The sequence below is a fragment of the Coregonus lavaretus genome (assembly GCF_964263955.1).
Source record: "Coregonus lavaretus genome assembly, chromosome: 23".
In the NCBI taxonomy this organism is placed as follows: Eukaryota; Metazoa; Chordata; class Actinopteri; order Salmoniformes; family Salmonidae; genus Coregonus; species Coregonus lavaretus.
In genome coordinates this window covers 19,329,196-19,356,608 of record NC_140010.1, presented here as the reverse complement: position 1 = coordinate 19,356,608, position 27,413 = coordinate 19,329,196, and the positions used below count along the sequence as shown (strand labels likewise).

General features: G+C 43.6%; 1 protein-coding gene across 1 annotated transcript; it reads left to right on the top strand.

Annotated features, from left to right (window-relative positions):
- Positions 1–348: 348 nt before the first annotated feature.
- LOC311150439 (hypoxanthine-guanine phosphoribosyltransferase-like) lies at positions 349–27,213 on the top strand. The gene is made up of 6 exons (XM_084187926.1): positions 349–429; positions 19,891–19,908; positions 25,193–25,275; positions 25,439–25,485; positions 25,704–25,780; positions 26,161–27,213. Exons 3-6 carry the CDS (start codon positions 25,217–25,219, stop codon positions 26,206–26,208), a joined length of 231 nt encoding a protein of 76 aa, XP_084044052.1. The 5' UTR covers positions 349–429; positions 19,891–19,908; positions 25,193–25,216; the 3' UTR covers positions 26,209–27,213.
- Positions 27,214–27,413: the final 200 nt, after the last annotated feature.

Below are 27,413 nucleotides of genomic sequence, written 5' to 3'. Positions count from 1 at the left end.
AATCAACAACATGGACATGTGACAGAGCTATGACCACATTTTTCCTCTTCTACCGGGACTAGAATTTATCACTATTTCTGTCACTGCTGTGACCAATACTCCTGCTACTTATATACATTATATTAGCGACATACTGTACGTTTGTTTAAATATCTGCTAATGTCATACTAGAAATATCACTATTGCTCATTGTCTCTGAAGAACAAGACAATGGCTTAGTTTGTCACGATGCTGCAGTGCCAGGGCCTCTAATCTGTGTGTGTGCGTGCAGCCATTAATGGGATCAAAGGTCAGCGAGGGAGATGCTGCTGACATATAAATCAGACACACACACACACATAAGCTGTACACACACTGGTACACCCTGTAGTGAGGCGTGGCTCGGATGTCAGTGTGTAGGAACATGCTGAACCATTGAGTTGTGGGGTGGTGAGTTTAACTCATTGCTCTATTGCTTTTCTAATAATATTATGACTGTGTGTGAAATAATTTAGATTAAATAATTGCGACCTAGTGAAAGTTGCCACTATGTATTACTGATGTACTGTAGATACTAGCTAAAGATTATGCTAATTGATCATTTGTGTTATTATGTCACACCTTCCAGTTTGTATCCATGTAGTTTACACTGTCTGTATTGAGGATTAAGGTTAGTCATTATTTACTGTCTGGCAGGAATTAATGACACTACTGAGCCCCAGACAGACAAAGCATCAACTCAGCATGGCTTAATTTCTGCTTGACTGCGTCCTTTAGGTTTCACATGAAATGACAGCACAACTACTGTATGTAGCTAAGTTTGTTTTCACACATCATATTTAGGTTTGGGATGTCTTCTCTTGAGTCTTGAGAATGCCTTGGTTCATATTAAGCAGATAAGCAAGGCACACACTGCTAGCATTAATAATCAGAAGGAGTATGATCATGCCCCTGGATGACAGGGTAGGAAGCCCTTCTTTGCCCAGATGCCAATATTTTGTCCCCAACATGTGGTGTCTGGTATTGGCTGGCTGTCCCTTCCTGCGTGGATCAATAGGTCAACAGTGTGACACATGCCTCTGATTTGAATTTTGCAATATCAGGAATGTTCTGTTCTTCTGCAACTGGAAAACAAGACTTTTAATCATAACGGATCACTTTGTCTACAGGGAATGTAGCTAGTATTATGAAGCCATTAGTCAATTGTATGTTACGGACTTCACAATATCTTTGTGTGAGCATAGGGGCAAGTCCAGATTTACGGTACAATCTCCCACAGTTACTTCTATGACCACATTTTCCCAAAACTGTTAAATATCTGCTCCACATTAAGATTCAAAGATGTCTGCAGAAAGAATGGGGTGTCAGCTATGACATGACATCTTGAGTTTAAAACAAATGTTTTGGTTATTGAACTACAGTAGGGGAAATGGATTTACATCCGGTAACAGAATTAGGTTAACGGAATTACATCATGAGTCCCTGATCTGTACTATACAGAAATGCATAATTATGGATATGAATATCATTCTCTTCATGGTGATGTATCCTGAATAGGTACTCAAAGGTAGAAATATGCAATATCCTTCTTTTGTATATTTGGGTATTATTCTACACACTGGCTATTATTGTAATAAGCTCCGCCCCCAAACAAATCCTAATTTGGTTGGTCTGGACCAGACCAAATCTGAAACAATCGTAGACGTCTATGTTTCACAAATTTGGACATTACCGTAACGTTCGGTATAGTAGAGTACTGGAAAGTAGATATGTACAGTACAATACTGTACACTGTATTCTACTCTAGTGTGCTCTACTGTACTTTACTGTGCTGTCCAAACTTGTGAAACATAGACGTCTATGATTGGTTCAGATTTGTGAGGCGCATGCACGTACCAAAAGGACGCATAGGTTGTGAGTAGCTCCGTTCTGTGGTTATATGTAGAAACCAGACAAAGTTTTTAAATTAGGCTTCTAATGGGGCCTCCCGAGTGGCGCAGCGGTCTAAGGCACTGCATCGCAGTACTGAGGCATCACTACAGCCTCAGGTTCGATCCCAGGCTGTGTCACAGCCGGCCGCGATCGGGAGTCCCATGAATCGGTGCACAATTGGCCCAGCGTCCTCCGGGTTAGGGGAGGGATTGGCCGGCCGGGATTTCCTTATCCCATCGCGCTCTAGCGACTCCTTGTGGCAGGCCAGGCGCCTGCAAGCTGACTTCGGTCGCCAGCTGGACACATTGGTGCGGCTGGTTTCCGGGTTAAGCTAGCAGTGTGTCAAGAAGCAGTGCGGCTTGGCAGGGTCGTATTTCGGAGGACGCAGGGCTCTCGACCTTCGCCTCTCCCGAGTCCGTAGGGGAGTTGCAGCGATGAGACAAGACTAACTACTAATTGGATACCATGAAATTGGGGAGAAAAAAGGGGTAAAAAAATTAATAAATCAATATATCCCCAAGCATCTGGGAGAGAGTGAGCGGTCAGTTGAGTACAACACCGAACCAATCAGTTGGTAAAGCAGTTGGTAGGCCTCCTGTAGCTCAGTTGGTAGAGCATGGCGCTTGCAACGCCAGGGTTGTGGGTTCGATTCCCACGGGGGGCCAGTATGAAAAATGTATGCACTCACTAACTGTAAGTCGCTCTGGATAAAAGCGTCTGCTAAATGACTAAAATGTAAATGTAAAGCGACGCAGCGACACGAATCCCAACAAGCCATGGCTTCCCCCAGAGGAAAAGACGAGTTACTTGGAGACGCAAACGAGAGTAATGAACAGCTAAAGGATATCCAGGAAAACATAGCTAAATTGCTCTCAATGCACACCAAAACAAATGAACTGCTACAATCTGTTAAAAAAAGTAGATTTGCTTGAAAAGAAAGTAGAGACTATTGTGTCAGACACGCACAAACAAGGTGTGCGCATGAACGAACAAGACAACAAAACTTGCTTTTTGGAAACAAAGTTTCAAACTTTAAAAGATGAATTGGACCAGCAAGAAAACAGAATGAGACGAAACATGAGAATATTGTCCTTACTGGAAGATGAGGAAAAAGAAGACCTTTCCAGCTACGTGGTCAAACTGATATCAGAGGAACTTGACGTGGGTATATCACCAGAATATCTGGAACGATACCATAGGATCGGCGTGAAACATAAGAATGCTAAATACCCTTGCATGGTAATCTTCAAGCCAAAATCAACATTCTGAAGGCATAAGGGGGAAAGGAGATCAAAATCCACTCCCAGTCCATTCGATTCATCCAGGACCTGTCTGCTAGGCTGAGGAAAAAAACGCAAGGAATACATTCCGATAAGACAGTCACTGGAAGAAAATGGATAAAATCTCAGCTCCGCTTCCCGGCAGTGCTGTGGATATGGAAGGGAACTCAAAGGATGGAATTCACAAGCGAAGATGAAGCCCTTAACAAGCTGCAAGAAACCTTTCCAGTTGAAGGAGGAGAGCCCCCTGCACTGAGGAGAGGACGAAGAGGAAAGAAGCCATAAGCACACTAGGCTACATGCAGTGATGTCTAAGACCAGCTTATCGTAAATTGAGACAATATTTTTCCCCCTCCCCCCAATACAATCTATACTCTACTTTCCCCAAATAACTGTTCTTCTCTATGAAGTATCCATAGAAGTAACCGATGCAAAGGGTCTACATAAACACTGAAAAGACAATACAAAAGGGGAAATATAGAATGTATGTCAATAACTGTTCTATGGATGTGTGTGTGTGTGTGTGTCTGTGCATATCAAATAAAAAATCAAATTTTATTGGTCACATGCGCCGAATACAACAGGTGCAGACATTACAGTGAAATGCTTACTTACAGCCCTTAACCAACAGTGCATTTATTTTAAACAAAAAAAGTAAAAATAAAACAACAACAAAAAAAAGTGTTGAGAAAAAAAAGAGCAGAAGTAAAATAAAGTGACAGTAGGGAGGCTATATATACAGGGGGGTACCGTTGCAGAGTCAATGTGCGGGGGCACCGGCTAGTTGAGGTAGTTGAGGTAATATGTACATGTGGGTAGAGTTAAAGTGACTATGCATAAATACTTAACAGAGTAGCAGCAGCGTAAAAAGGATGGGGTGGGGGGGCAGTGCAAATAGTCCGGGTAGCCATGATTAGCTGTTCAGGAGACTTATGGCTTGGGGGTAGAAGCTGTTGAGAAGTCTTTTGGACCTAGACTTGGCACTCCGGTACCGCTTGCCGTGCGGTAGCAGAGAGAACAGTCTATGACTAGGGTGGCTGGAGTCTTTGACAATTTTGAGGGCCTTCCTCTGACACCACCTGGTATAGAGGTCCTGGATGGCAGGAAGCTTTGCCCCAGTGATGTACTGGTAGTGCGCACTGGGCCGTACGCACTACCCTCTGTAGTGCCTTGCGGTCGGAGGCCAAGCAGTTGCCATACCAGGCGGTGATGCAACCAGTCAGGATGCTCTCGATGGTGCAGCTGTAGAATTTTTTGAGGATCTGAGGACCCATGCCAAATCTTTTTAGTCTCCTGAGGCTTTGTCGTGCCCTCTTCACGACTGTCTTGGTGTGTTTGGACCATGATAGTTCGTTGGTGATGTGGACACCAAGGAACTTGAAGCTCTCAACCTGTTCCACTACAGCCCCGTCGATGAGAATGGGGGCGTGCTCAGTCCTCTTTTTTTTTCCTGTAGTCCACAATCATCTCCTTTGTCTTGGTCACGTTGAGGGAGAGGTTGTTGTCCTGGCACCACACGGCCAGATCTCTGACCTCCTCCCTATAGGCTGTCTCATCGTTGTCGGTGATCAGGCCTACCACTGTTGTGTCGTCGGCAAACTTAATGATGGTGTTGGAGTCGTGCCTGGCCATGCAGTCATGGGTGAACAGAGAGTACAGGAGGGGACTGAGCACGCACCCCTGAGGGGCCCCCGTGTTGAGGATCAGTGTGGCAGATGTGTTGTTACCTACCCTTACCACCTGGGGGCGGCCCGTCAGGAAGTCCAGGATCCAGTTGCAGAGGGAGGTGTTTAGTCCCAGGATCCTTAGCAGTCGGGAGAGGACGTGTTTTTCTCTAGCTCTCTAGCTCTCTAGCTGGAGGTAAGCAAACTTCTCATTTGGTGTTGAGTATAGCTTAACCATGCATTAGATCGTAGGTTGGTAGTTAGTTGTAGTTAGGTATTGTATTTATTATAGGTTAGTATTGTTGTTATTGTAGGTTTCCGTAGGTTATTGTAGGCTAGTATTGAAGCTCGAGGCTAGCTAGCTCTCTAGCTGGAGGTAAGCAAACTTCTCATTTGGTGTTGAGTATAGCTTAACCATGCATTAGATCGTAGGTTGGTAGTTAGTTGTAGTTAGGTATTGTATTTATTATAGGTTAGTATTGTTGTTATTGTAGGTTATTGTAGGTTAGTATCGAAGCACGAGGCTAGCTAGCTAGCGGGTAGCTACTGGTAACGATTAGCTGTTCCCACTGTTAAATGTGCTTCTAGCCAACGTTTAATTTTTGCTGTGTTCTGCGTTAGCTGGAGGTAAGCAAAGCTGGAGGTAAGCGTAGCTGGAGGTAAGCAAACTTCTCATTTGGTGTTGAGTATAGCTTAACCATGCATTAGATCGTAGGTTGGTAGTTAGTTGTAGTTAGGTATTGTATTTATTATAGGTTAGTATTGTTGTTGTTGTAGGTTTCCGTAGGTTATTGTAGGTTAGTATCGAAGCACGAGGCTAGCTAGCTAGCGGGTAGCTACTGGTAACGATTAGCTGTTCCCACTGTTAAATGTGCTTCTAGCCAACGTTTAATTTTTGCTGCGTTCTGCGTTATGTAAGGAACTAGACACGGACATGAATCATCTGTTTAGTGTGCTAACACACTCTTGGCAGTTTGTTGTAACCAAGTATTGGTGCTAATTGTGTGTTAATGGATGCTAGCTTGCTAGTTAGCTACGGCGTCATAGCTAGGTATCGTGGGTAGCTACTGTGTCTTGGCAGTGTCTTCCGCCGTGCCGGCTGTAGCACGAAGCGAGCTAATTAGCCGTTTTTTCGAACAGAGTCAGAGTCAACACAGTAGCCATTGTGTGCCGGGTGTAGCACGAAGCTAGCTAGCTAGCTAGCCGTTCTTCAAACAAAGCCAACACAGTGGCCATTGCTAGCTACCCAGCACGACCAGCGAACGGTGCGGTAGTAGCTAATTACAATATACTTGTCCTAGCTAGCCAATGTTGAATCATTGCTGCGTCATGAAAGGAACTTGACACAGACACGAATGATCTGTTTAGTGTGTTATCACACTATTGGTGGTTTGCTGTGACCAAGTGTTTGTGCTTGGCTGTGTGTTACTGGATGCTGGCATGCTGGTTAGCTAGTTAACACACTATTGGTGGTTTGTTGTGAGTATTGGTGCTTAACTGTGTGTTAAACTGTGTGTTATTGGATGCTAGCATGCTAGTCAACTATGGTGTCATAGTTGGCTAGCTGAATAAAGTGGGTTTGAGTTTATTCCTTTAAACATTGAACAACTGTTCAGTGAAACAATTTTAGTTTCTGAGGTAGAAGTTTTTGGTGAGGGAGGCCCCCCTCTCTCCTCTCCCAGATGCTTAGCTCATTTCATTCCGATCTCCTCTGCATTTTTGTAGCCATTTGCTACAGCCTGTCAACTATGCCTCTGCCTATCCCTGTTCTCTCGTCTCTGCACAGGCTACACAAACAACGCACAACACCGCGCGGCTGCTGCCTCTCCAACCTGGTGGTCCCTGCTCGCACCCCTCACCTGGAGTTCCAGGTCGCAGGCAGCCTCTGGAACTGCCGTTCTGCTGCCAACAAAGCTGACTTCATCCCAGCCTATGCCAACCTCCAGTCCCTCGACTTCCTGGCGCTGACGGAAACATGGATCACCACTGAAAACACGGCTACTCCTACTGCTCTCTCCTCGTCTGACCATGTGTTCTCGCATACCCCGAGAGCATCTGGTCAGAGGGGTGGTGGTACAGGAATCCTCATCTCTCCCAAGTGGACATTCTCAATTTTTCCCCTAACCCATCTGTCTATCTCCTCATTTGAATTCCATGCTGTCACAGTCACTAACCCATTTAAGCTTAATATCCTTGTCATCTATCGCCCTCCAGGTTCCCTTGGAGAGTTCATCAACGAGCTTGACGCCTTGATAAGTTCCTTTCCTGAGGATGGCTCACCCCTCACAGTTTTGGGGGATTTCAACCTCCCTATGTCCACGTTTGACTCATTTCTCTCTGCCTCCTTCTTTCCACTCCTCTCCTCTTTTGACCTCACCCTCTCACCGTCCCCCCCTACTCACAAGGCAGGCAATACGCTTGACCTCATCTTCACTAGATGCTGCTCCTCTACTAATCTCACTGCAACTCCCCTCCAAGTCTCCGACCACTACTTTGTTTCCTTTTCTCTCTCGCTCTCCTCCCACACTACTCACTCTGCCCCTACACAGATGGTAATGCGCCGCCGCAACCTTCGCTCTCTCTCTCCCACTACTCTCTCCTCTTCCATCCTATCATCTCTTCCCTCTGCTCAATCCTTCTCCCTCCAATCTCCTGATTCTGCCTCCTCAACCCTCCTCTCCTCCCTTTCTGCATCCTTTGACTCTCTGTGTCCCCTATCCTCCCGGCCGGCTCGGTCCTCCCCCCCAGCTCCGTGGCTTGATGACTCACTGCGAGCTCACAGAACAGAGCTCCGGGCAGCGGAGAGGAAATGGAAGAAAACTAAACTCCCTACCGACCTGGCATCTTTTCACTCCCTCCTCTCTACATTTTCTTCATCTGTTTCTGCTGCTAAGGCCACCTTCTACCACTCTAAATTCCAAGCATCTGCCTCTAACCCTAGGAAGCTCTTTGCCACATTTTCCTCCCTCCTGAATCCTCCTCCCCCCCCCCCCCCCCTCCTCTCTCTCTGTGGATGACTTCGTCAACCACTTTGAAAAGAAGGTTGACGACATCCGATCCTCGTTTGTTAAGTCTAATAACACTGCTGGTCCTGCTCACACTGCCCTACCCTATGCTTTGACTTCTTTCTCCCCTCTCTCTCCAGATAAAATCCTGCGACTTGTGACTGCAGGCCGCCCAACAACCTGCCCGCTTGACCCCATCCCCTCCTCCCTTCTCCAGACCATCTCCGGTGACCTTCTCCCCTACCTCACCTCGCTGATCAACTCATCCTTGACCGCTGGCCATGTCCCTTCCGTCTTCAAGAGAGCGAGAGTTGCTCCCCTCCTCAAAAAACCAACACTCGACCCCACTGATGTCAACAACTACAGACCAGTATCCCTTCTTTCTTTTCTTTCCAAAACTATTGAGCGTGCCGTCTTTAGCCAACTCTCTTGCTATCTCTCTCAGAATGACCTTCTTGATCCAAACCAATCAGGTTTCAGGACTGGTCATTCAACTGAGACTGCTCTTCTCTGTGTCACGGAGACTCTCCGCACTGCTAAAGCTAACTCTCTCTCCTCTGCTCTTGTCCTTCTAGACCTGTCTGCTGCCTTTGATACTGTGAACCATCAGATCCTCCTCTCCACCCTCTCCGAGATGGGCATCTCCGGCGCGGCTCACTCCTGGATTGCGTCCTACCTGACCGGTCGCTCCTACCAAGTGGCGTGGCGGGAAGCTGTCTCCGCACCACGTGCTCTCACCACTGGTGTCCCCCAGGGATCGGTTCTGGGCCCTCTCCTTTTCTCCCTATACACCAAGTCACTTGGCTCTGTCATATCCTCACATGGTCTCTCCTATCATTGCTACGCTGACGATACACAACTAATCTTCTTTCCCCCTTCTGATAACCAGGTGGCGAATCGCATCTCTGCATGTCTGGCAGACATATCAGTATGGATGACGGATCACCACCTCAAGCTGAACCCTGGCAAGACGGAGCTGCTCTTCCTCCCGGGGAAGGACTGCCCGTTCCATGATCTCGCCATCACGGTTGACAACTCCGCTGTGTCCTCCTCCCAGAGTGCGAAGAGCCTAGGCGTGACCCTGGACAACACCCTGTCGTTCTCCGCCAACATCAAGGCGGTGACCCGCTCCTGCAGGTTCATGCTCTACAACATTCGGAGAGTGCGACCCTGCCTTACACAGGAAGCGGCGCAGGTCCTGGTCCAGGCACTTGTCATCTCCCGTCTGGACTACTGCAACTCGCTGTTGGCTGGGCTCCCTGCCTGTGCCATTAAACCCCTACAACTCATCCAGAATGCCGCAGCCCGTCTGGTGTTCAACCTTCCCAAGTTCTCTCACGTCACCCCCCTCCTCCGCACACTCCACTGGCTTCCAGTTGAAGCTCGCATCCGCTACAAGACCATGGTGCTTGCCTATGGAGCAGTGAGGGGAACGGCACCTCTGTACCTTCAGGCTCTGATCAGTCCCTACACCCAAACGAGGACATTGCGTTCATCCACCTCTGGCCTGCTGGCTCCCCTTCCTCTGCGGAAGCACAGCTCCCGCTCAGCCCAGTCAAAACTGTTCGCTGCTCTGGCACCCCAATGGTGGAACAAGCTCCCTCACGACGCCAGGACAGCGGAGTCACTCACCACCTTCCGGAGACATTTGAAACCCCACCTCTTTAAGGAATACCTGGGATAGGATAAAGTATTCCTTCTAACCCCCCCCCCCCCCCCCCCCCCCCCCCCCCCAAATTGTAAAGTGGTTATCCCACTGGCTATAGGGTGAACGCACCAATTTGTGAGTCGCTCTGGCTAAGAGCGTCTGCTAAATGACGTTAATGTGCCCTTGAGCAAGGCACTTAACCCTAATTGCTCCTGTAAGTCGCTCTGGTTAAGAGCGTCTGCTAAATGACTAAAATGTAAATGTAAATGTTAGTGATGAGCTTAGAGGGCACTATGGTGTTGAATGCTGAGCTGTAGTCAATGAATAGCATTCTCATATGAATGGGAGTTTGAGGGAGGGTGAATATGTGTACGAGGGCAGTAGAGAATGGGTGTGTGGATGCATAGGGTATATGTTGTATGTGAATGGATGAGTAAGTCAATGTATGGATGGGTGTAAATGTGTCTAAGAAGAAGGTAGGGTGGGAAAAGATGGGAGATTGACAAGCTTGGCTTGTGTGGGCAAAAAAATTGAATATTTAAATAGGAGCTGGGTTGGAGAGGCCTATGCTGCCACCTACTGTAGTAACAGCAGAGATGTAGGCATCCTGATAAATAAGAATACACCCTTTTCCCTTATATCCCAGCACACGGACCAGCACACGTTTTCTAATTTTGAATTGTACCTTACATGGGGGAAAATACACATTGATTTCATTGTATATCCCCCCCAGGGGCAAAGCTGGTGTTTTTAGATATAACTCAAGCTATATTAGATCAGACCCAGGCAGGAACTATTATTTTAGCAGGTGACCTAAATCAAGGATTCAGCGAGTTAGACAGACATAGCAATAATAAAATGCAAGTTCAAGGAGCCTCCAAAGAGGCTGAAAAAAGTTTTCTACAAATACTTTACAGGACACATGGAGATTATTATTCCCAACTACAAAAGACTACTCCTTTTTTTCTCAAAGTAAGAAAAGCTAAAAAAAAAATTATGCACTGGGTTCAAAAATCAATGATGTAATGATATTGGATCATTCTCCTGTATCATGCTTAATTACACCAACAGAAAATACACTTAGTGACAGAATATGGAGATTGAACAGAGCGCATCTTCAAGACCCGAAATGTCTTCGTCACTTATACTGAAGAAGCTATTACTTAAATACTGGAAGTCAAATGATACTCCAACGTTAAGAGAATGGAAGAATCAAATGCTTTATTATTACAATTTAAAAAAAAGAATCTGCTACAGAAACATGACACAATTTTAAGTCCTATGGAGCAGTCTTACAAGCATTATAAACAACATTGGGTGTAGAAACAGTGGGAACAAATGGGTCTGAGCAAGTGTGATGTCATTAATGTTTGTGGAAATGTATGTATGTAAATTTTGTTGTGTATTTATTGTTTTTGTCTATGTATGCTTTTGTTTATTTACAAAAAATTAATGGTTCAGATTTGGTCTGGCCAGGGTGGACTGATTTGGTCTGGCCAGGGTGGACTGACCAAATTTCTAATACTTTTCTACGTCTGGTGTCGGTCGGTGCTCAGTGGGTGATGATGCTTGTTACAGTAAAAGGAAAGAGGATAGGTGGTTGGTGTCATGGTAAATCACAGTGTGTGTCACGTGACTTCCGTCTCGCTTCCGCATTGTCTCCGTGCTGCTCTGCTGTTTGTTGCTACTTGGCTACCTGCCAAACTATTCACGTTTTACTTTTAATAAACGTTTAATCAATCTCTGTGTTCAACAAATTTACCAACTTTTTAGTTTTGTCCTCACTCATCTTTTTTCGTTAAACTTTTTCACCCCGGACGTTTATCCCGAGACAGAAGAGTCATTTTCCTGTGCGTTTTAGCTGCCAACTTTACGTTATTTTCCTTTTTTCCATCGCAACTTTTTTCCCTTATTCAACTTTTTCACTCCGGACGCTTTATCTGGACATGGTTCATCAACATCTTCAACAGCCGAAGCTAAGTAGTAACATTAACATGATGTCTTCTAATTGCAGTCGCTGTACTCATAATATACAGGAGAACGATCGCCTTACGGCGAGAATAGCTGTGCTACAAGCCCAGCTTCAGACGCAATCGTTAGGCAAGGGTAATATCAGTGTAGGAAAGAATGAAACAGCGTCTGTGCCACCAGTAAGTACAGACAGTAACGTTAGTATAAATCCCCCCGCACAGTCCCCGCAGCCGGACAACTTTCTCATGGCTTCTGGAGGGAAATACTGTTGGAATGCTCAACCGGTGTCGCTCATTCAGCCGACAGAAACCTTCAACCGGTTTTCCCCATTATGTAGCGAGTCGGAGTCTGAGTCTGAGTCTTCTCTAGTCTCTACTCCTCCCGTTACGGGGTCTGAGACTCCGAAGGCTCCCACCATTAGCTCTGACAAATTGAAAACCCTAGTCATTGGCGACTCCATTACCCGCAGTATTAGACTTAAAACGAATCACCCAGCGATCATACACTGTTTACCAGGGGGCAGGGCTACCGACGTTAAGGCTAATCTAAAGATGGTGCTGGCTAAAGCTAAAACTGGCGAGTGTAGAGAGTATAGAGATATTGTTATCCACGTCGGCACCAACGATGTTAGGATGAAACAGTCAGAGGTCACCAAATGCAACATAGCTTCAGCGTGTAAATCAGCTAGAAAGATGTGTCGGCATCGAGTAATTGTCTCTGGCCCCCTCCCAGTTAGGGGAAGTGACGAGCTCTACAGCAGAGTCTCAGCACTCAATCGCTGGTTGAAAACTGTTTTCTGCCCCTCCCAAAATATAACATTTGTGGATAATTGGCCCTCTTTCTGGGACTCACCCACAAACAGGACCAAGCCTGACCTGCTGAGGAGTGACGGACTCCATCCTAGCCGGAGGGGTGCTCTCCTCTTATCTACCAACATAGATAGGGCTCTAACTCCTCTAGCCCCACAGTGAAATAGGGTGCAGGCCAGGCAGCAGGCTGTTAGCCAACCTGCCAGCTTAGTGGAGTCTGCCAATAGCATAGTCAGTGTAGTCAGCTCAGCCATACCCATTGAGACTGTGTCTGTGCCTCGACCTAGGTTGGGCAAAACTAAACATGGCGGTGTTCACCCTAGCAATCTTATTAGGATAAAGACCTCCTCCATTCCTGCCATTATTGAAAGAGATCGTGATACCTCACATCTCAAAATAGGGTTACTTAATGTTAGATCCCTCACTTCAAAGGCAGTCATAGTCAATGAACTAATCACTGATCATAATCTTGATGTGATTGGCCTGACTGAAACATGGCTTAAGCCTGATGAATTTGCTGTGTTAAATGAGGCCTCACCTCCTGGTTACACTAGTGACCATATTCCCCGTGCATCCCGCAAAGGCGGAGGTGTTGCTAACATTTACGATAGCAAATTTCAATTTACAAAAAAAAAAATGGCGTTTTCATCTTTTGAGCTTCTAGTCATGAAATCTATGCAGCCTACTCAATCACTTTTTATAGCTACTGTTTACAGGCCTCCTGGGCCATATACAGCGTTCCTCTCTGAGTTTCCTGAATTCCTATCAGACCTTGTAGTCATAGCAGATCATATTCTAATTTTTGGTGATTTTAATATTCACATGGAGAAGTCCACAGACCCACTCCAAAAGTCTTTCGGAGCCATTATCGACTCAGTGGGTTTTGTCCAACATGTCTCTGGACCTACTCACTGCCACAGTCATACTCTGGACCTAGTTTTGTCCCATGGAATAAATGTTGTAGATCTTAATGTTTTTCCACAAAATCCTGGACTATCGGACCACCATTTTATTACGTTTGCAATCGCAACAAATAATCTGCTCAGACCCCAACCAAGGAGCATCAAAAGTCGTGCTATAAATTCTCAGACAACACAAAAATTCATTGATGCCCTTCCAGACTCCTTCTGCCTACCCAAGGACATCAGAGGACAAAAATCAGTTAACCACTTAACTGAGGAACTCAATTTAACCTTGCGCAATACCCTAGATGCAGTTGCACCCCTAAAAACGAAAAACATTTGTCATAAGAAACTAGCTCCCTGGTATACAGAAAATACCCGAGCTTTGAAGCAAGCTTCCAGGAAATTGGAACGGAAATGGCGCCACACCAAACTGGAAGTCTTCCGACTAGCTTGGAAAGACAGTACCGTGCAGTACCGAAGAGCCCTCACTGCTGCTCGATCATCCTACTTTTCCAAATTAATCGAGGAAAATAAGAACAATCCAAAATTTCTTTTTGATACTGTTGCAAAGCTAACTAAAAAGCAGCATTCCCCAAGAGAGGATGGTTTTCACTTCAGCAGTGATAAATTCATGAACTTCTTTGAGGAAAAGATCATGACCATTAGAAAGCAAATTACGGACTCCTCTTTGAATCTGCGTATTCCTCCAGGGCTTAGCTGTCCTGGATCTGCACAGCTCTGCGAGGGCCTGGGATCGGGAGAGACACTTAAGTGTTTTAGTACTATATCTCTTGACACAATGATGAAAATAATCATGGCCTCTAAACCTTCAAGCTGCATACTGGATCCTATTCCTACTAAACTGCTGAAGGAGCTGCTTCCTGTGCTTGGCCCTCCTATGTTGAACATAATAAACAGCTCTCTATCCACCGGATGTGTACCAAACTCACTAAAAGTGGCAGTGATAAAGCCTCTCTTGAAAAAGCCAAACCTTGACCCGGAAAATATAAAAAACTATCGGCCTATATCGAATCTTCCATTCCTCTCAAAAATTTTAGAAAAAGCTGTTGCGCAGCAACTCACTGCCTTTCTGAAGACAAACAATGTATACGAAATGCTTCAGTCTGGTTTTAGACCCCATCATAGCACTGAGACTGCACTTGTGAAGGTGGTAAATGACCTTTTAATGGCGTCAGACCGAGGCTCTGCATCTGTCCTCGTGCTACTAGACCTTAGTGCTGCCTTTGACACCATCGATCACCACATTCTTTTGGAGAGACTGGAAACCCAAATTGGTCTACACGGACAAGTTCTGGCCTGGTTTAGATCCTACCTGTCGGAAAGATATCAGTTTGTCTCTGTGAATGGTCTGTCCTCCGACAAATCAACTGTACATTTCGGTGTTCCTCAAGGTTCCGTTTTAGGACCACTATTGTTTTCACTATATATTTTACCTCTTGGGGATGTTATTCGAAAACATAATGTTAACTTTCACTGCTATGCGGATGACACACAGCTGTACATTTCAATGAAGCATGGTGAAGCCCCAAAATTGCCCTCGCTAGAAGCCTGTGTTTCAGACATAAGGAAGTGGATGGCTGAAAACTTTTTACTTTTAAACTCGGACAAAACAGAGATGCTTGTTCTAGGTCCCAAGAAACAAAGAGATCTTCTGTTAAATCTGACAATTCATCTTGATGGTTGTAAAGTCGTCTCAAATAAAACTGTGAAGGACCTAGGCGTTACTCTTGACCCTGATCTCTCTTTTGACGAACATATCAAGACTGTTTCAAGGACAGCTTTTTTCCATCTACGTAACATTGCAAAAATCAGAAATTTTCTGTCCAAAAATGATGCAGAAAAATTAATCCATGCATTTGTTACTTCTAGGTTAGACTACTGCAATGCTCTATTTTCCGGCTACCCGGATAAAGCACTAAATAAACTTCAGTTAGTGCTAAATACGGCTGCTAGAATCCTGACTAGAACCAAGAAATTTGATCATATTACTCCAGTGCTAGCTTCCCTACACTGGCTTCCTGTTAAGGCAAGGGCTGATTTCAAGGTTTTACTGTTAACCTATAAAGCGTTACATGGGCTTGCTCCTACCTATCTTTCCGAGTTGGTCCTGCCGTACATACCAATACGTACGCTACGGTCACAAGACGCAGGCCTCCTAATTGTCCCTAGAATTTCTAAGCAAACAGCGGGAGGCAGGGCTTTCTCCTATAGATCTCCATTTTTATGGAACAGTCTGCCTACCCATGTGAGAGACGCAGACTCGGTCTCAACCTTTAAGTCTTTACTGAAGACTTATCTCTTCAGTAGGTCATATGATTGAGTGTAGTCTGGCCCAGGAGTGTGAAGGTGAACGGAAAGGCTGGAGCAACGAACAGCCCTTGCTGTCTCTGCCAGGCCGGTTCCCCTCTCCACTGGGGTTCTCTGCCTCTAACCCTGTTGCAGGGGCTGAGTCACTGGCTTGCTGGTGCTCTTTCATGCCGTCCCTGGGAGGGGTGCGTCACTTGAGTGGGTTGAGTTACTGACGTGATCTTCCTGTCTGGGTTGGCGCCCCCCCCTTGGTTTGTGCTGTGGTGGAGACCTCTGTGGGCTATACTCGGCCTTGTCTCAGGATTGTAAGTTGGTGGTTGGGGATATCCCTCTAGTGGTGCGGGGGCTGTGCTTTGGCGGAGTGGGTGGGGTTATATCCTTCCTGTTTGGCCCTGTCCGGGGGTTTCTTCGGATGGGGCCACAGTGTCTCCGGACCGCTCCTGTCTCAGCCTCCAGTATTTATGCTGCAGTAGTTTATGTGTCGGGGGGCTGGGGTTAGTTGGTTATACCTGGAGTACTTCTCCTGTCTTATCCAGTGTCCTGTGTGAATTTAAGTATGCTCTCTCTAATTCTCTCGTTCTCTCTTTCTCTCTGAGAACCTGAGCCCTAGGACCATACGTCAGGACTACCGGGCATGATGACACCTTGCTGTCCCCAGTCCGCCTGGCCTTGCTGCTATTCCAGTTTCAACTGTTCTGCCTGCGGCTACGAAACCCCTACCTGTCCCAGACCTGCTGTTTTCAACTCTAAATGATCGGCTATGAAAAGCCAACTGAGAGACCTGAGCCCTAGGACCATACGTCGGGACTACCGGCCGTGGTGACTCCTTGCTGTCCCCAGTCCGCCTGGCCTTGCTGCTATTCCAGTTTAAACTGTTCTGCCTGCGGTTATGGAACCCCTACCTGTCCCAGACCTGCTGTTTTAAACTCTAATGATCGGCTATGAAAAGCCAACTGAGATTTATTCCTGATTATTATTTGACCATGCTTGTCACTTATGAACATTTTTGAACATCTTGGCATGGTTCTGTTATAATCTCCACCCGGCACAGCCAGAAGAGGACTGGCCACCCCTCATAGCCTGGTTCCTCTCTAGGTTTCTTCCTAGGTTTTGCCTTTCTAGGGAGTTTTTCCTAGCCACCGTGCTTCTACACCTGCATTACTAGCTGTTTGGGGTTTTAGGCTGGGTTTCTGTACAGCACTTCGAGATATTAGCTGATGTAAGAAGGGCTATATAAAATAAAATTGATTGATTGATTGATTGAACTGGAGAGAAAGAGAGAAGAGAGAGAGTGGCATAGAGGGGGAGAGTGAGAGGGAGGGGTTGTCCAGACTGTTTTCACACTCTTGTTTTGACCACCAGACGACAGAAAGAGAAAAACCCAGTTATGAGCTAAACATAACATTATTCCAGTGGAAGTGATTGGGTCCCTTCCACTGGCATAATGTTGTGTTATGATTTCTTATTGTAGCCAATTCAATTGCAGTAATTCTGTTACAGAATTTTTTTGGGTGGTAATTCCGTTACCGATTTGGTAATCACTTAATAATTCATTAAAAAAACTTTATCAGTATAAACACTAACTAATTGGTATGTCTACCTTTGAATTGTTACTTCTGTTAACTTTCATTATCCTCCCTCCTGGTAAGGGAGAGAAATTTGAAAATATCTTAAAGATATGTGGGTTCTTGTTAATGGAATTACAAGGAACAAGACAATGTTTCTTAAATTTACAGAGGGCAAATAATATAAAATATTGCTCCAAAACTAAATATAAGTGTTGATATTAGTTCGCAGGTGTCTTTACTTCAACAATATTGTGTGTTGATGTATTTCTAATACCTTTTAACACTGCAATATGTAACATTTTGGGCGACCCTACCAAATTCACATAGAACTATGTTTATAGATCTGTCATTCTCATTGAAAGCAAGTCTAAGAAGCGGTAGATATGTTCCATGTGCGCTATTTCTAAGCTTCCCGTTCTTAAGTTTCGTTTTTGCACCTTTTATTTCGTTTTTGTACACCAGCTGAAAATACAATATTTTTGGTTATGGAAAATATATTTCACAGCGTGTTTAGATAGTACAATGATTCTCTACACTATACTTGCTTGTTTTGTCACAAACTGAAATTAGGCGAACTATTCGAATTTACCAACCAGGAAATGGTGGAGCGATTTCTGCATAGTGGATCTTTAAGACTTTTTCTCGTAGATGTTGTCTAAGACCTCTTTTCAAATCAAAGCCTTTGCTTATTCCTAATTGTTAGGATGGAAAATGGTTGAAAAATGTATATGCCTTAATATCTAAAACATATTGTGCTTTATTTGACACCCAATTTTACATTATCCTATGAACTTCACATGTTGGTGCTCATGGGTCCTTTTAGATGGAAATGCCCATAGGCATGGACTTCTTTTGGGATGCGTGTTTACACTGTAATAACTTTTGAGATCCTATAATATAATTATATGGTTATTACATTGACATTTTTAAATCACTTGGTATAACACATGCATAACTATTTCATGTGGTTATGGAGTCCCTGCTATATGTACATTTTGCAAATCTGTCTCAACTGAGTGGTTCAGTCAATGTTATCTTGGTACAGTGAGGGAAAAAAGTATTTGATCCCCTGCTGATTTTGTACATTTGCCCACTGACAAAGAAATGATCAGTCTATAATTTTAATGGTAGGTTTAGTTGAACAGTGAGAGACAGAATAACAACAACAAAATCCAGAAAATGCATGTCAAAAATGTTATAAATTGATTTGCATTTTAATGAGGGAAATACGTATTTGACCCCTCTGCAAAACATGACTTAGTACTTGGTGGCAAAACCCTTGTTGGCAATCACAGAGGTCAGACGTTTCTTGTAGTTGGCCACCAGGTTTGCACACATCTCAGGAGGGATTTTGTCCCACTCCTCTTTGCAGATCTTCTCCAAGTCATTAAGGTTTCGAGGCTGACGTTTGGCAACTCGAACCTTCAGCTCCCTCCACAGATTTTCTATGGGATTAAGGTCTGGAGACTGGCTAGGCCACTCCAGGACCTTAATGTGCTTCTTCTTGAGCCACTCCTTTGTTGCCTTGGCCGTGTGTTTTGGGTCATTGTCATGCTGGAATACCCATTCACAACCCATTTTCAATGCCCTGGCTGAGGGAAGGAGGTTCTCACCCAAGATTTGACGGTACATGAACCCGTCCATCTTCCCTTTGATGCGGTAAAGTTGTCGTGTCCCCTTAGCAGAAAAACACCCCCAAAGCATAATGTTTCCACCTCCATGTTTGATGGTGGGGTTGGTGTTCTTGGGGTCATAGGCAGCATTCCTCCTCCTCCAAACACGGCGAGTTGAGTTGATGCCAAAGAGATCCATTTTGGTCTCATCTGACCACAACACTTTCACCCAGTTCTCCTCTGAATCATTCAGATGTTCATTGGCAAACTTCAGACGGGCCTGTATATGTGCTTTCTTGAGCAGGGGGACCTTGCGGGCGCTGCAGGATTTCAGTCCTTCACGGCGTAGTGTGTTACCAATTGTTTTCTTGGTGACTATGGTCCCAGCTGCCTTGAGATCATTGACAAGATCCTCCCGTGTAGTTCTGGGCTGATTCCTCACCGTTCTCATGATCATTGTAACTCGAGGTGAGATCTTGCATGGAGCCCAAGGCCAAGGGAGATTGACAGTTCTTTTGTGTTTCTTCCATTTGCGAATAATCGCACCAACTGTTGTCACCTTCTCACCAAGCTGCTTGGCGATGGTCTTGTAGCCCATTCCAGCCTTGTGTAGGTCTACAATCTTGTCCCTGACATCCTTGGAGAGCTCTTTGGTCTTGGCAATGGTGGAGAGTTTGGAATCTGATTGATTGATTGCTTCTGTGGACAGGTGTCTTTTATACAGGTTAGGAGCACTCCCTTTAAGAGTGTGCTCCTAATCTCAGCTCATTACCTGTATAAAAGACACCTGGGAGCCAGAAATCTTTCTGATTGAGAGGGGGTCAAATACTTATTTCCCTCATTAAAATGCAAATCAATTTATAACATTTTTGACATGCGTTTTTCTGGATTTTTTTGTTGTATTCTGTCTCTCACTGTTCAAATAAACCTACCATTAAAATTATAGACTGATCATTTCTTTGTCAGTGGGCAAACGTACAAAATCAGCAGGGGATCAAATACTTTTTTCCCTCACTGTATGCATGTGCAGCACTGTGGTAGTTTCACGTTTTAATGTCACATGCACAAGTACAGTGAAATGCCTTTCTTGCAAACTAAAAGATTGGTCGATTGTAGATAAGTCGTTACGCATTCCTACCCATGCATAACTGCTTCCTTTCTCTTTTTTCTATGGCATGCTCACAAAAGAACGTCCTAATCGTAGAGGTGAGTCAACACGCTTTTTTTCCTTCCTCTCCTCTATTTGTGCATCCATCAAATACTCCATCACTTTCTCCAGATGTTTATCCAGGCCTTGGGGAGCAGAAGACATTGCCTGTATGTAGGTCTAGGTTTTACCAGACCAGGGTCGTATTCATTGGGCACCAAACAGAAGAAAACAGACAAACAGGGAAGGACTACACAAACTTATCCAATAAGAAATGCTTGTTTTCGTTACCAGTTGAAAAACGTTATGGTGTGCTCTAATGAATACGACCCTGAATTGGACATAGTAAAAAAAAAAAAAGAAGAATTGACTATCTCTGTCCATTAGGGAAGTTTGATTGTCCCTTCTCAGAATTGATTCAAGAAACTTTCCTCTCAGCAGCACAGTAATTGGGAGCCTATTATAGGGACCTCGACGTGAGGAAGGATTCTCTTTGAAACGAATGAAAGCATTACTGTCATACAATGAGTGCTTACTTTAAGCAGAGATCTTTAGAACAAGCATATGAATACAGCTGTGTTCATTAGTAGTCTAAAAAGAAACATGAATAAAATTTACAGAATCAAAGTAAATTGCACTTATAATAGAGGGGGGGACTGGGGCAGTAATTGGAAGTTGGGTATGCGGTCTATCAAAATAAGCCCTCATCAAGTCCATATCCCTTCCATTTTCAATGACCCTCTTTATAGTTTGTGCAGCCCTGTTCTTTGTATTACAGAATAGGTCTTCATATTAAAAGGACATATACTCTTTAATTTCACCCTCATTATTATAGGGAAATGTGTTCTATGTCATCCCCCTCACAATCACCCGCCTACACACACACACCAGACCTGGGTTCAACTACTATTTCAGTTATTTCAATTACTTTTCAATACATTTCAAAACAAGTGTTCAGATAACCTTTATTTGAAAAAACAAGTAGTTTAATATTGTAATTTTGGAGAATCTCTTATACAATGGGTTAAAGTTATGTATACTAACCCTAGGTGTAAAATAGTAAATAATGGCTACTTCTCAGAAAGTATTAAACTGTCAAGAGGAGTAAAACAAGGTTGTCCGCTATATCTATTTATTATGGCCATCGAAATGTTAGCTATTAAAATCAGATCCAACAATAATATCAAGGGGCTAGAAATCCAGGGCATAAAAACAAAGGTGTCATTGTACACTGAGGATTCATGTTTTCTTTTAAATCCACAATTTGGATCCCTCCACAGGCTGATTCTTACCTCTCTGGATTGCAATCATTTACATTTTACATTTTAGTCATTTAGCAGACGCTCTTATCCAGAGCGACTTACAGTTAGTGAGTGCATACATAATTTTTTTAATTTTTCATACCCCCCGCGGGAATCGAACCAACAACCCTGGCGTTGCAAACGCCATGCTCTACCAACTGAGCTACATGCCTGCCAGCCATTCCCTCCCCTACCCTGGACGACGCTGGGCCAATTGTGCGCCGCCCCATGGGTCTTATGCCCCAATCAAATTATGATAAGCGTACTATATTACGTATTGGATCACAAAAAAAATACAACTTTTACATTACCGTGTAGTTTACCAATAAGATGGTCTGACGGTGAAGTGGAAATACTAGGTATTCATATCCCAAAATAAATAAATAATCTCACTACCACATTTTAATAGAAAGTTAGCAAAAATAGATAAGATCTTGCTACCATGGAAAGGAAAATACCTGTCTATTTGTGGAAAAATCACACTGGTTAACTCGTTAGTCATATCCCACGTTACCTATTTGCTTATGGCCCTGCCTACACCTAGCGACTTGTTTAAAAAAAATTATATGAGCAAAACATATTCTAATTTTATTTGGAATGGCAAGCCAGACCAAATTTAAACGGGCCTCATTTATATAATAAATATGAATTCAGAGGGCGGAAATGTAAATATTAAAGCATTAGACCTCTCACTAAAGGCTTCAGTCATACAAAAACTATACGTAAATCCAAAATGGTTTTCTATCAGATTACTTAGACTGTCTCACCCCGTGTTCAAGAATGGCCTTTTTCCCCTTTTATTATTGCCATTTTTAAAACATGCCATAGAAAGTTGCTTGCTCCTCTGTAGCTCAGCTGGTAGAGCACGGCGCTTGTAACGCCAATGTAGTGGGTTCGAACCCCGGGACCACCCATACACAAAAAAAATGTATGCACGCATGACTGTAAGTCGCTTTGGACAAAAGCGTCTGCTAAATGGCATATATTATTATATATTATTATTTCAGTTGAATCCACCAGAAAATACATTACCAAATATTACAACAAATATTATGGTTAAACTCAAATATACCTATTGATTTTTTTAAACTTTATTTTTTTCTTCGTAAATGGACTGGTGGAGTTACTGTTGTTGGGAAGAGATTTTCGATGTACCGATTCCATGGCACATGGTTTATGAACTGATACACAAAACAATGCCGGATTCAAAACTGTTTTTAAATTTAAATTATTATATACAATTATTGCAACCAATAGAATGTTATATATGGAGAATACAACCAGCTCTGCAGATTTTGCTGCGACAAGACAGAATCATTAGATCACTTGTTTTGGTAGTGCATTCAGAAAGTATTCAGACCCCTTGACTTTTCCCACATTTTGTTACGTTACAGCCTTATTCTAAAATGGATTCAATTGTTTTTTCCCCCCCCCTCATCAGTCTACACACAATACCACATAATGACGAAGCAAAAACAGGTTTTTAGACATTTTTTCAAATTTATAAAAATTAAAAACCCGGAAATATCACATTTACATAAGGATTCTGACCCTTTACTCAGAACTTTGTTGAAGCACCTTTGGCAGTGATTACAGCCACGAGTCTTCTTGGGTATGACGCTACAAGCTTGGCACACCTGTATTTGGGGAGTTTCTCCCGTTCTTCTCTGCAGATCCTCTCAAGCTCTGTCAGGTTAGATGGGGAGCGTCGCTGCACAGCTATTTTCAGGTCTCTCCAGAGATGTTCAATCGGATTCATGTCCGGGCTCTGGATGGGCCACTCAAGGACATTCAGAGACTTGTCCCGAAGCCACTCCTGCGTTGTCTTGGCTGTGTGCTTAGGGTTGTTGTCCTGTTGGAAGGTGAACCTTCACCCCAGTTTGAGGTCTTGAGTGTTCTGGAGCAGGTTTTCATCAAGGATCTCTCTGTACTTTGCTCCGTTAATCTTTCCCTCGATCCTGACTAGTCTCCCAGTCCCTGCCACTGAAAAACATCCCCACAGCATGATGCTGCCACCACCATGTTTCACCTTAGGGATGGTGTCAGGTTTCCTCCAGACGTGGCGCTTGACATTCAGGCCAAAGAGTTCAATCTTGGTTTCATCAGACCAGAGAATCCTGTTTCTCATGGTCTTTAGGTGCCTTTTGGCAAACTCCAAGCGGGCTGTCATGTGCCTTTTACTGAGGAGTGGCTTCCGTCTGGCCACTATACCGTAAAGGCCTGATTTGGTGGAGTGCTGCAGAGATGGTTGTCCTTCTGGAAAGTTCTCCCATCTCCACAGAGGAACTCAGGAGCTCTATCAGAGTGATCATAGGGTTCTTGGTCACCTCCCTGACCAAGGCCCTTCTCCCCCGATTGCTCAGTTTGGCTGGGCGGCCAGCTCTAGGAAGAGTCTTGGTGGTTCCAAACTTAATCCATTTAAGAATGATGGAGGCCATTGTGTTCTTGGGGACCTTCAATGCTGCAGAAATGTTTTGGTTACCCTTCCCCAGATCTGTGCCTCGACACAATCCTGTCTCGGAGCATGGCTTGGTTTTTGCTCTGACATGCACGGTCAACTGTGGGACCTTTTATATAGACAGGTGTGTGCCTTTCCAAATCATGTCCAATCAATTGAATTTACCACAGGTGGACTCCAATCAAGTTGCAGAAACATCTCAAGGATGTGATGTTCGGATGTACCGATCCTGTGCAGGTGTTGTTACACGTGGTCTGCCACTGCAGGGACGATCAGCTGTCCGTCCTGTCTCCCTGTAGCGCTGTCTTAGGTGTCTCACAGTACGGACATTGCAATTTATTGCCCTGGCCACATCTGCAGTCCTCATGCCTCCTTGCAGCATGCCTAAGGCACGTTCACGCAGATGAGCAGGGACCCTGGGCATCTTTCTTTTGGTGTTTTTCAGAGTCAGTAGAAAGGCCTCTTTAGTGTCCTAAGTTTTCATAACTGTGACCTTAATTGCCTACCGCCTGTAAGCTGTTAGTGTATTAACGACCGTTCCACAGGTGCATGTTCATTAATTATTTATGGTTCATTGAACAAGCATGGTAAACAGTGTTTAAACCCTTTACAATGAAGATCTGTGAAGTTATTTGGATTTTTACGAATTATCTTTGAAAGACAGGGTCCTAAAAAAGGGCAGTTTCTTTTTTTGCTGAGTTTATTCTTACCAAAATATATATGGGGGGTTAGAAATTATGCAGACAATTATATTGATAGAAGCCACAATCTATCTGCAATAAAACAAAATAATAATAATACAAGTAGTTGAATATTGGAATGTATTTGGAAATACACTTGGAAAGCATTTGAAAATACTCAAATACATTGACTCAAATACACTCCCATGCATTTAACCCAGAAATTTGAAATAAGTATTTGAAAATACTTTCGAATACAATTTGGTTGACTATTTGGTTTTTAGAAATAACCATTCAAATACTGAAATAAAAGTAAGTTTTTTGGGCTGTGGATTTGAACCTAGATCTGACACACACAAACACAGAACAATGAACAGGGGTAGCTATGTGTCACATTATGAATAAAGGGGCCACACAATAGAGCCGTGATCAGTTGACATAAACAAAGTCAGACAAGAAGACACCAGTGTGGATCCGTGCCACAACTCTGGGAACCACAACAGCCTCCCCCTCCACCCCCAACCGACCGACTGAAACCACCAGTTTCACTACATTTACATTTACATTTACGTCATTTAGCAGACGTTCTTATCCAGAGCGACTTACAAATTGGTGCATTAGAGGTGTTCAGGGTGAGATTGGTTTCTGTGTAACCCTGGGTCACACGTTGGTTGTCCCCTCTTTCACTGTGGGTTCAGACTGCTCAGTGGGAACGGGGCTACACACTCAGTGTACACACACACTCTTGCACGCACACACACTTATTTTTTAAAGCACTCTTATTTATTTTGTTAGTGTGAGATACACCAAGCTGTGAGCTCACTGGTATCTTTGACTTTGAGTGTTGACAGCCAGTCACATAGTCCTGCTGCTACAGTTGTTTTGTGTTTGTTGTCCTCCGCAGGCTATTGTAGACACAGGCAAGACAATGAAGACTCTCCTAAAACACGTGGAGGCATTCAGGCCCAAGATGATCAAAGTAGCAGGGTGAGTCCTGGCATAGAACCACTAACACCACATCAGATCAGGTGACTCACGCTGAGTCACTCAATTTCCAGTCTAGACAGAAGAAATGAGCAGAGTTTCAGTGTGCTACAGCTTGGGGGTGTTACATGCGTGTGTTGAGTGTGTCTCCTGTGTTCTGTTTTAGTTTGCTGGTGAAGAGAGTGCCAAACAGTTCAGGATGTCTCCCAGATTGTATGTAGCAGTTCTATCCTTTTTTCGTTTATGTTTTCATTATTATATGTTATATGTCCATGTAAGAATGATCTACTCATCTTATATTACCTGTAACATTACCATTACAGCTAACAGCTCAGTTATAAATGGTCTGTTCACAAACAGAGGGTTTGTTTGTTGTGTTTTGGGAACATTGCTGCAGTGCTAATCTCTCTGCCACATCTCTTCCATTTCAGATGTTGGTTTTGAGATACCCAATCGTTTTGTGGTTGGATATGCCTTGGACTACAATGAGTATTTCAGAGACCTCAATGTAAGTTCTTCTTTATTCAATACTGATTTTAATTTCAGTGACGTACTTCACTGGGTCCTCATTCACTGCCCTGATTGGCTGATGGGATGTCTAGAGCCCACCCCCTTACCCAGATGAACATTCATTGGTCTAATTATAATCTAATCACATTCTGACTTCATGATGTGGGCCAAAACTTCCATCCCACAGGCTGATATTCCGTACATTTATTTCAAATAGCTCTTACACATAAAGCGCATTATCATAATTTTCACAATTTCAGAATGTTATTTCGACCTCAAAGTGTGGGAATGTCATTAAAAAAAAAGGAAAATCCCATTTAACTGCAATGCCCTTTTAAAGTGCAGTGATATTTGTCATATGACTTCCTTTTCCCTCAGCATATCTGTGTAATCAGTGAAAGCGGGAAGCTGAAATACAAGGTCTAAGAAGGGATGTTTATAGGATTCTGCAGAGGAAAAGTGTTTCCACAAGAAGCTTGGACACTTCCCATGAGAGCCCATGCAGTGACAACGGTTATCAAACCCACAGACTCTCGCTCTCTGCTGGTTGGCCACATTCCGTTACACATACTAACACCTCAGGGCCTACCCATTGACCATTGGACTCGTTGCATAATAATTAGAACCTCCATAGTTATTTTTCCTAACAAAGCTGTGAACCTGTGATATACTGTTACAATGTTCATGAGACCTGTCTGTGTTGATGAAAATATATAATGAACAGACATTTTTATGTCGAATTTGTAGCCATCAATGCTTCAGTTTAGTGACATTTGTCTTACAAGTTAGTGTATGTTAAACATGTTTTTCTCAACTTACGGCTACTGTATTTTGTGGGACACATTTGGCCCATGTAAAGGTGGGCACCGTCTGGTAGATTGAATTTAAAAAAAATACAATAATAATGTTTTATTGTGACATACACCGGATACAGTTGAAGTCGGAGGTTTACATACACCTTAGCCAAATACATTTAAACTCCGTTTTTCACAATTCCTGACATTTAATCCTAGTAAATATTTCCTGTTTTAGGTCAGTTAGGATCACCACTTCATTTTAAGAATGTGAAATGTCAGAATAATAGTACAGAGAATGATTTATTTCAGTGTAACCCTCTCACCAGGCTCGAATTTGACTCTCACAATATTACCTTATTTAGAATATCTGAACAGCATGGGATATTAGGTGAGAAGGACATCTCCAATAAGAATCCCTATTGTAAACTTGCTAGGGTGAATGACAAATAGGGTATTAACTTCAGATAGAATGATTATAGACTTGGTTATTATTATAAGGATATGCTTTCCCATGCATTAAATGAAACTGAAACAGTAAATGACTCCACCAATACAACAGACATAAGGTTCAATATCTATATTAATCACATTTTCAATGTATCACATCAAAAGAAATAAAAATAATAAACCCCAATGATTTTCCCACAACCCATGTCCAAATTATTTGCAAGCTTGCTTAAACCCTGGGCGCGCGTTGGAGCTCATAAAAAAAATGACGACATACATAAAGTCCCGAAGTCCACCCCACATTTGTAGTTACTCACTACTTGTAGATAATGCCTCAGCAAAATATAGTAGTTCCGTGCAGGTGTCCTCACAAGATCCACAGCGAAC

Bases quoted from the DNA above. Each gene is read 5' to 3' on its own strand.
- LOC311150439 (XM_084187926.1), top strand. From the start codon at position 25,217: ATGAAGACTCTCCTAAAACACGTGGAGGCATTCAGGCCCAAGATGATC. The intron at 25,276-25,438 runs GTGAGTCCTGGC...GTTCTGTTTTAG, and splicing joins AAGATGATCAAAGTAGCAGG to TTTGCTGGTGAAGAGAGTGC. The intron at 25,486-25,703 runs GTATGTAGCAGT...CTTCCATTTCAG, and splicing joins TTCAGGATGTCTCCCAGATT to ATGTTGGTTTTGAGATACCC.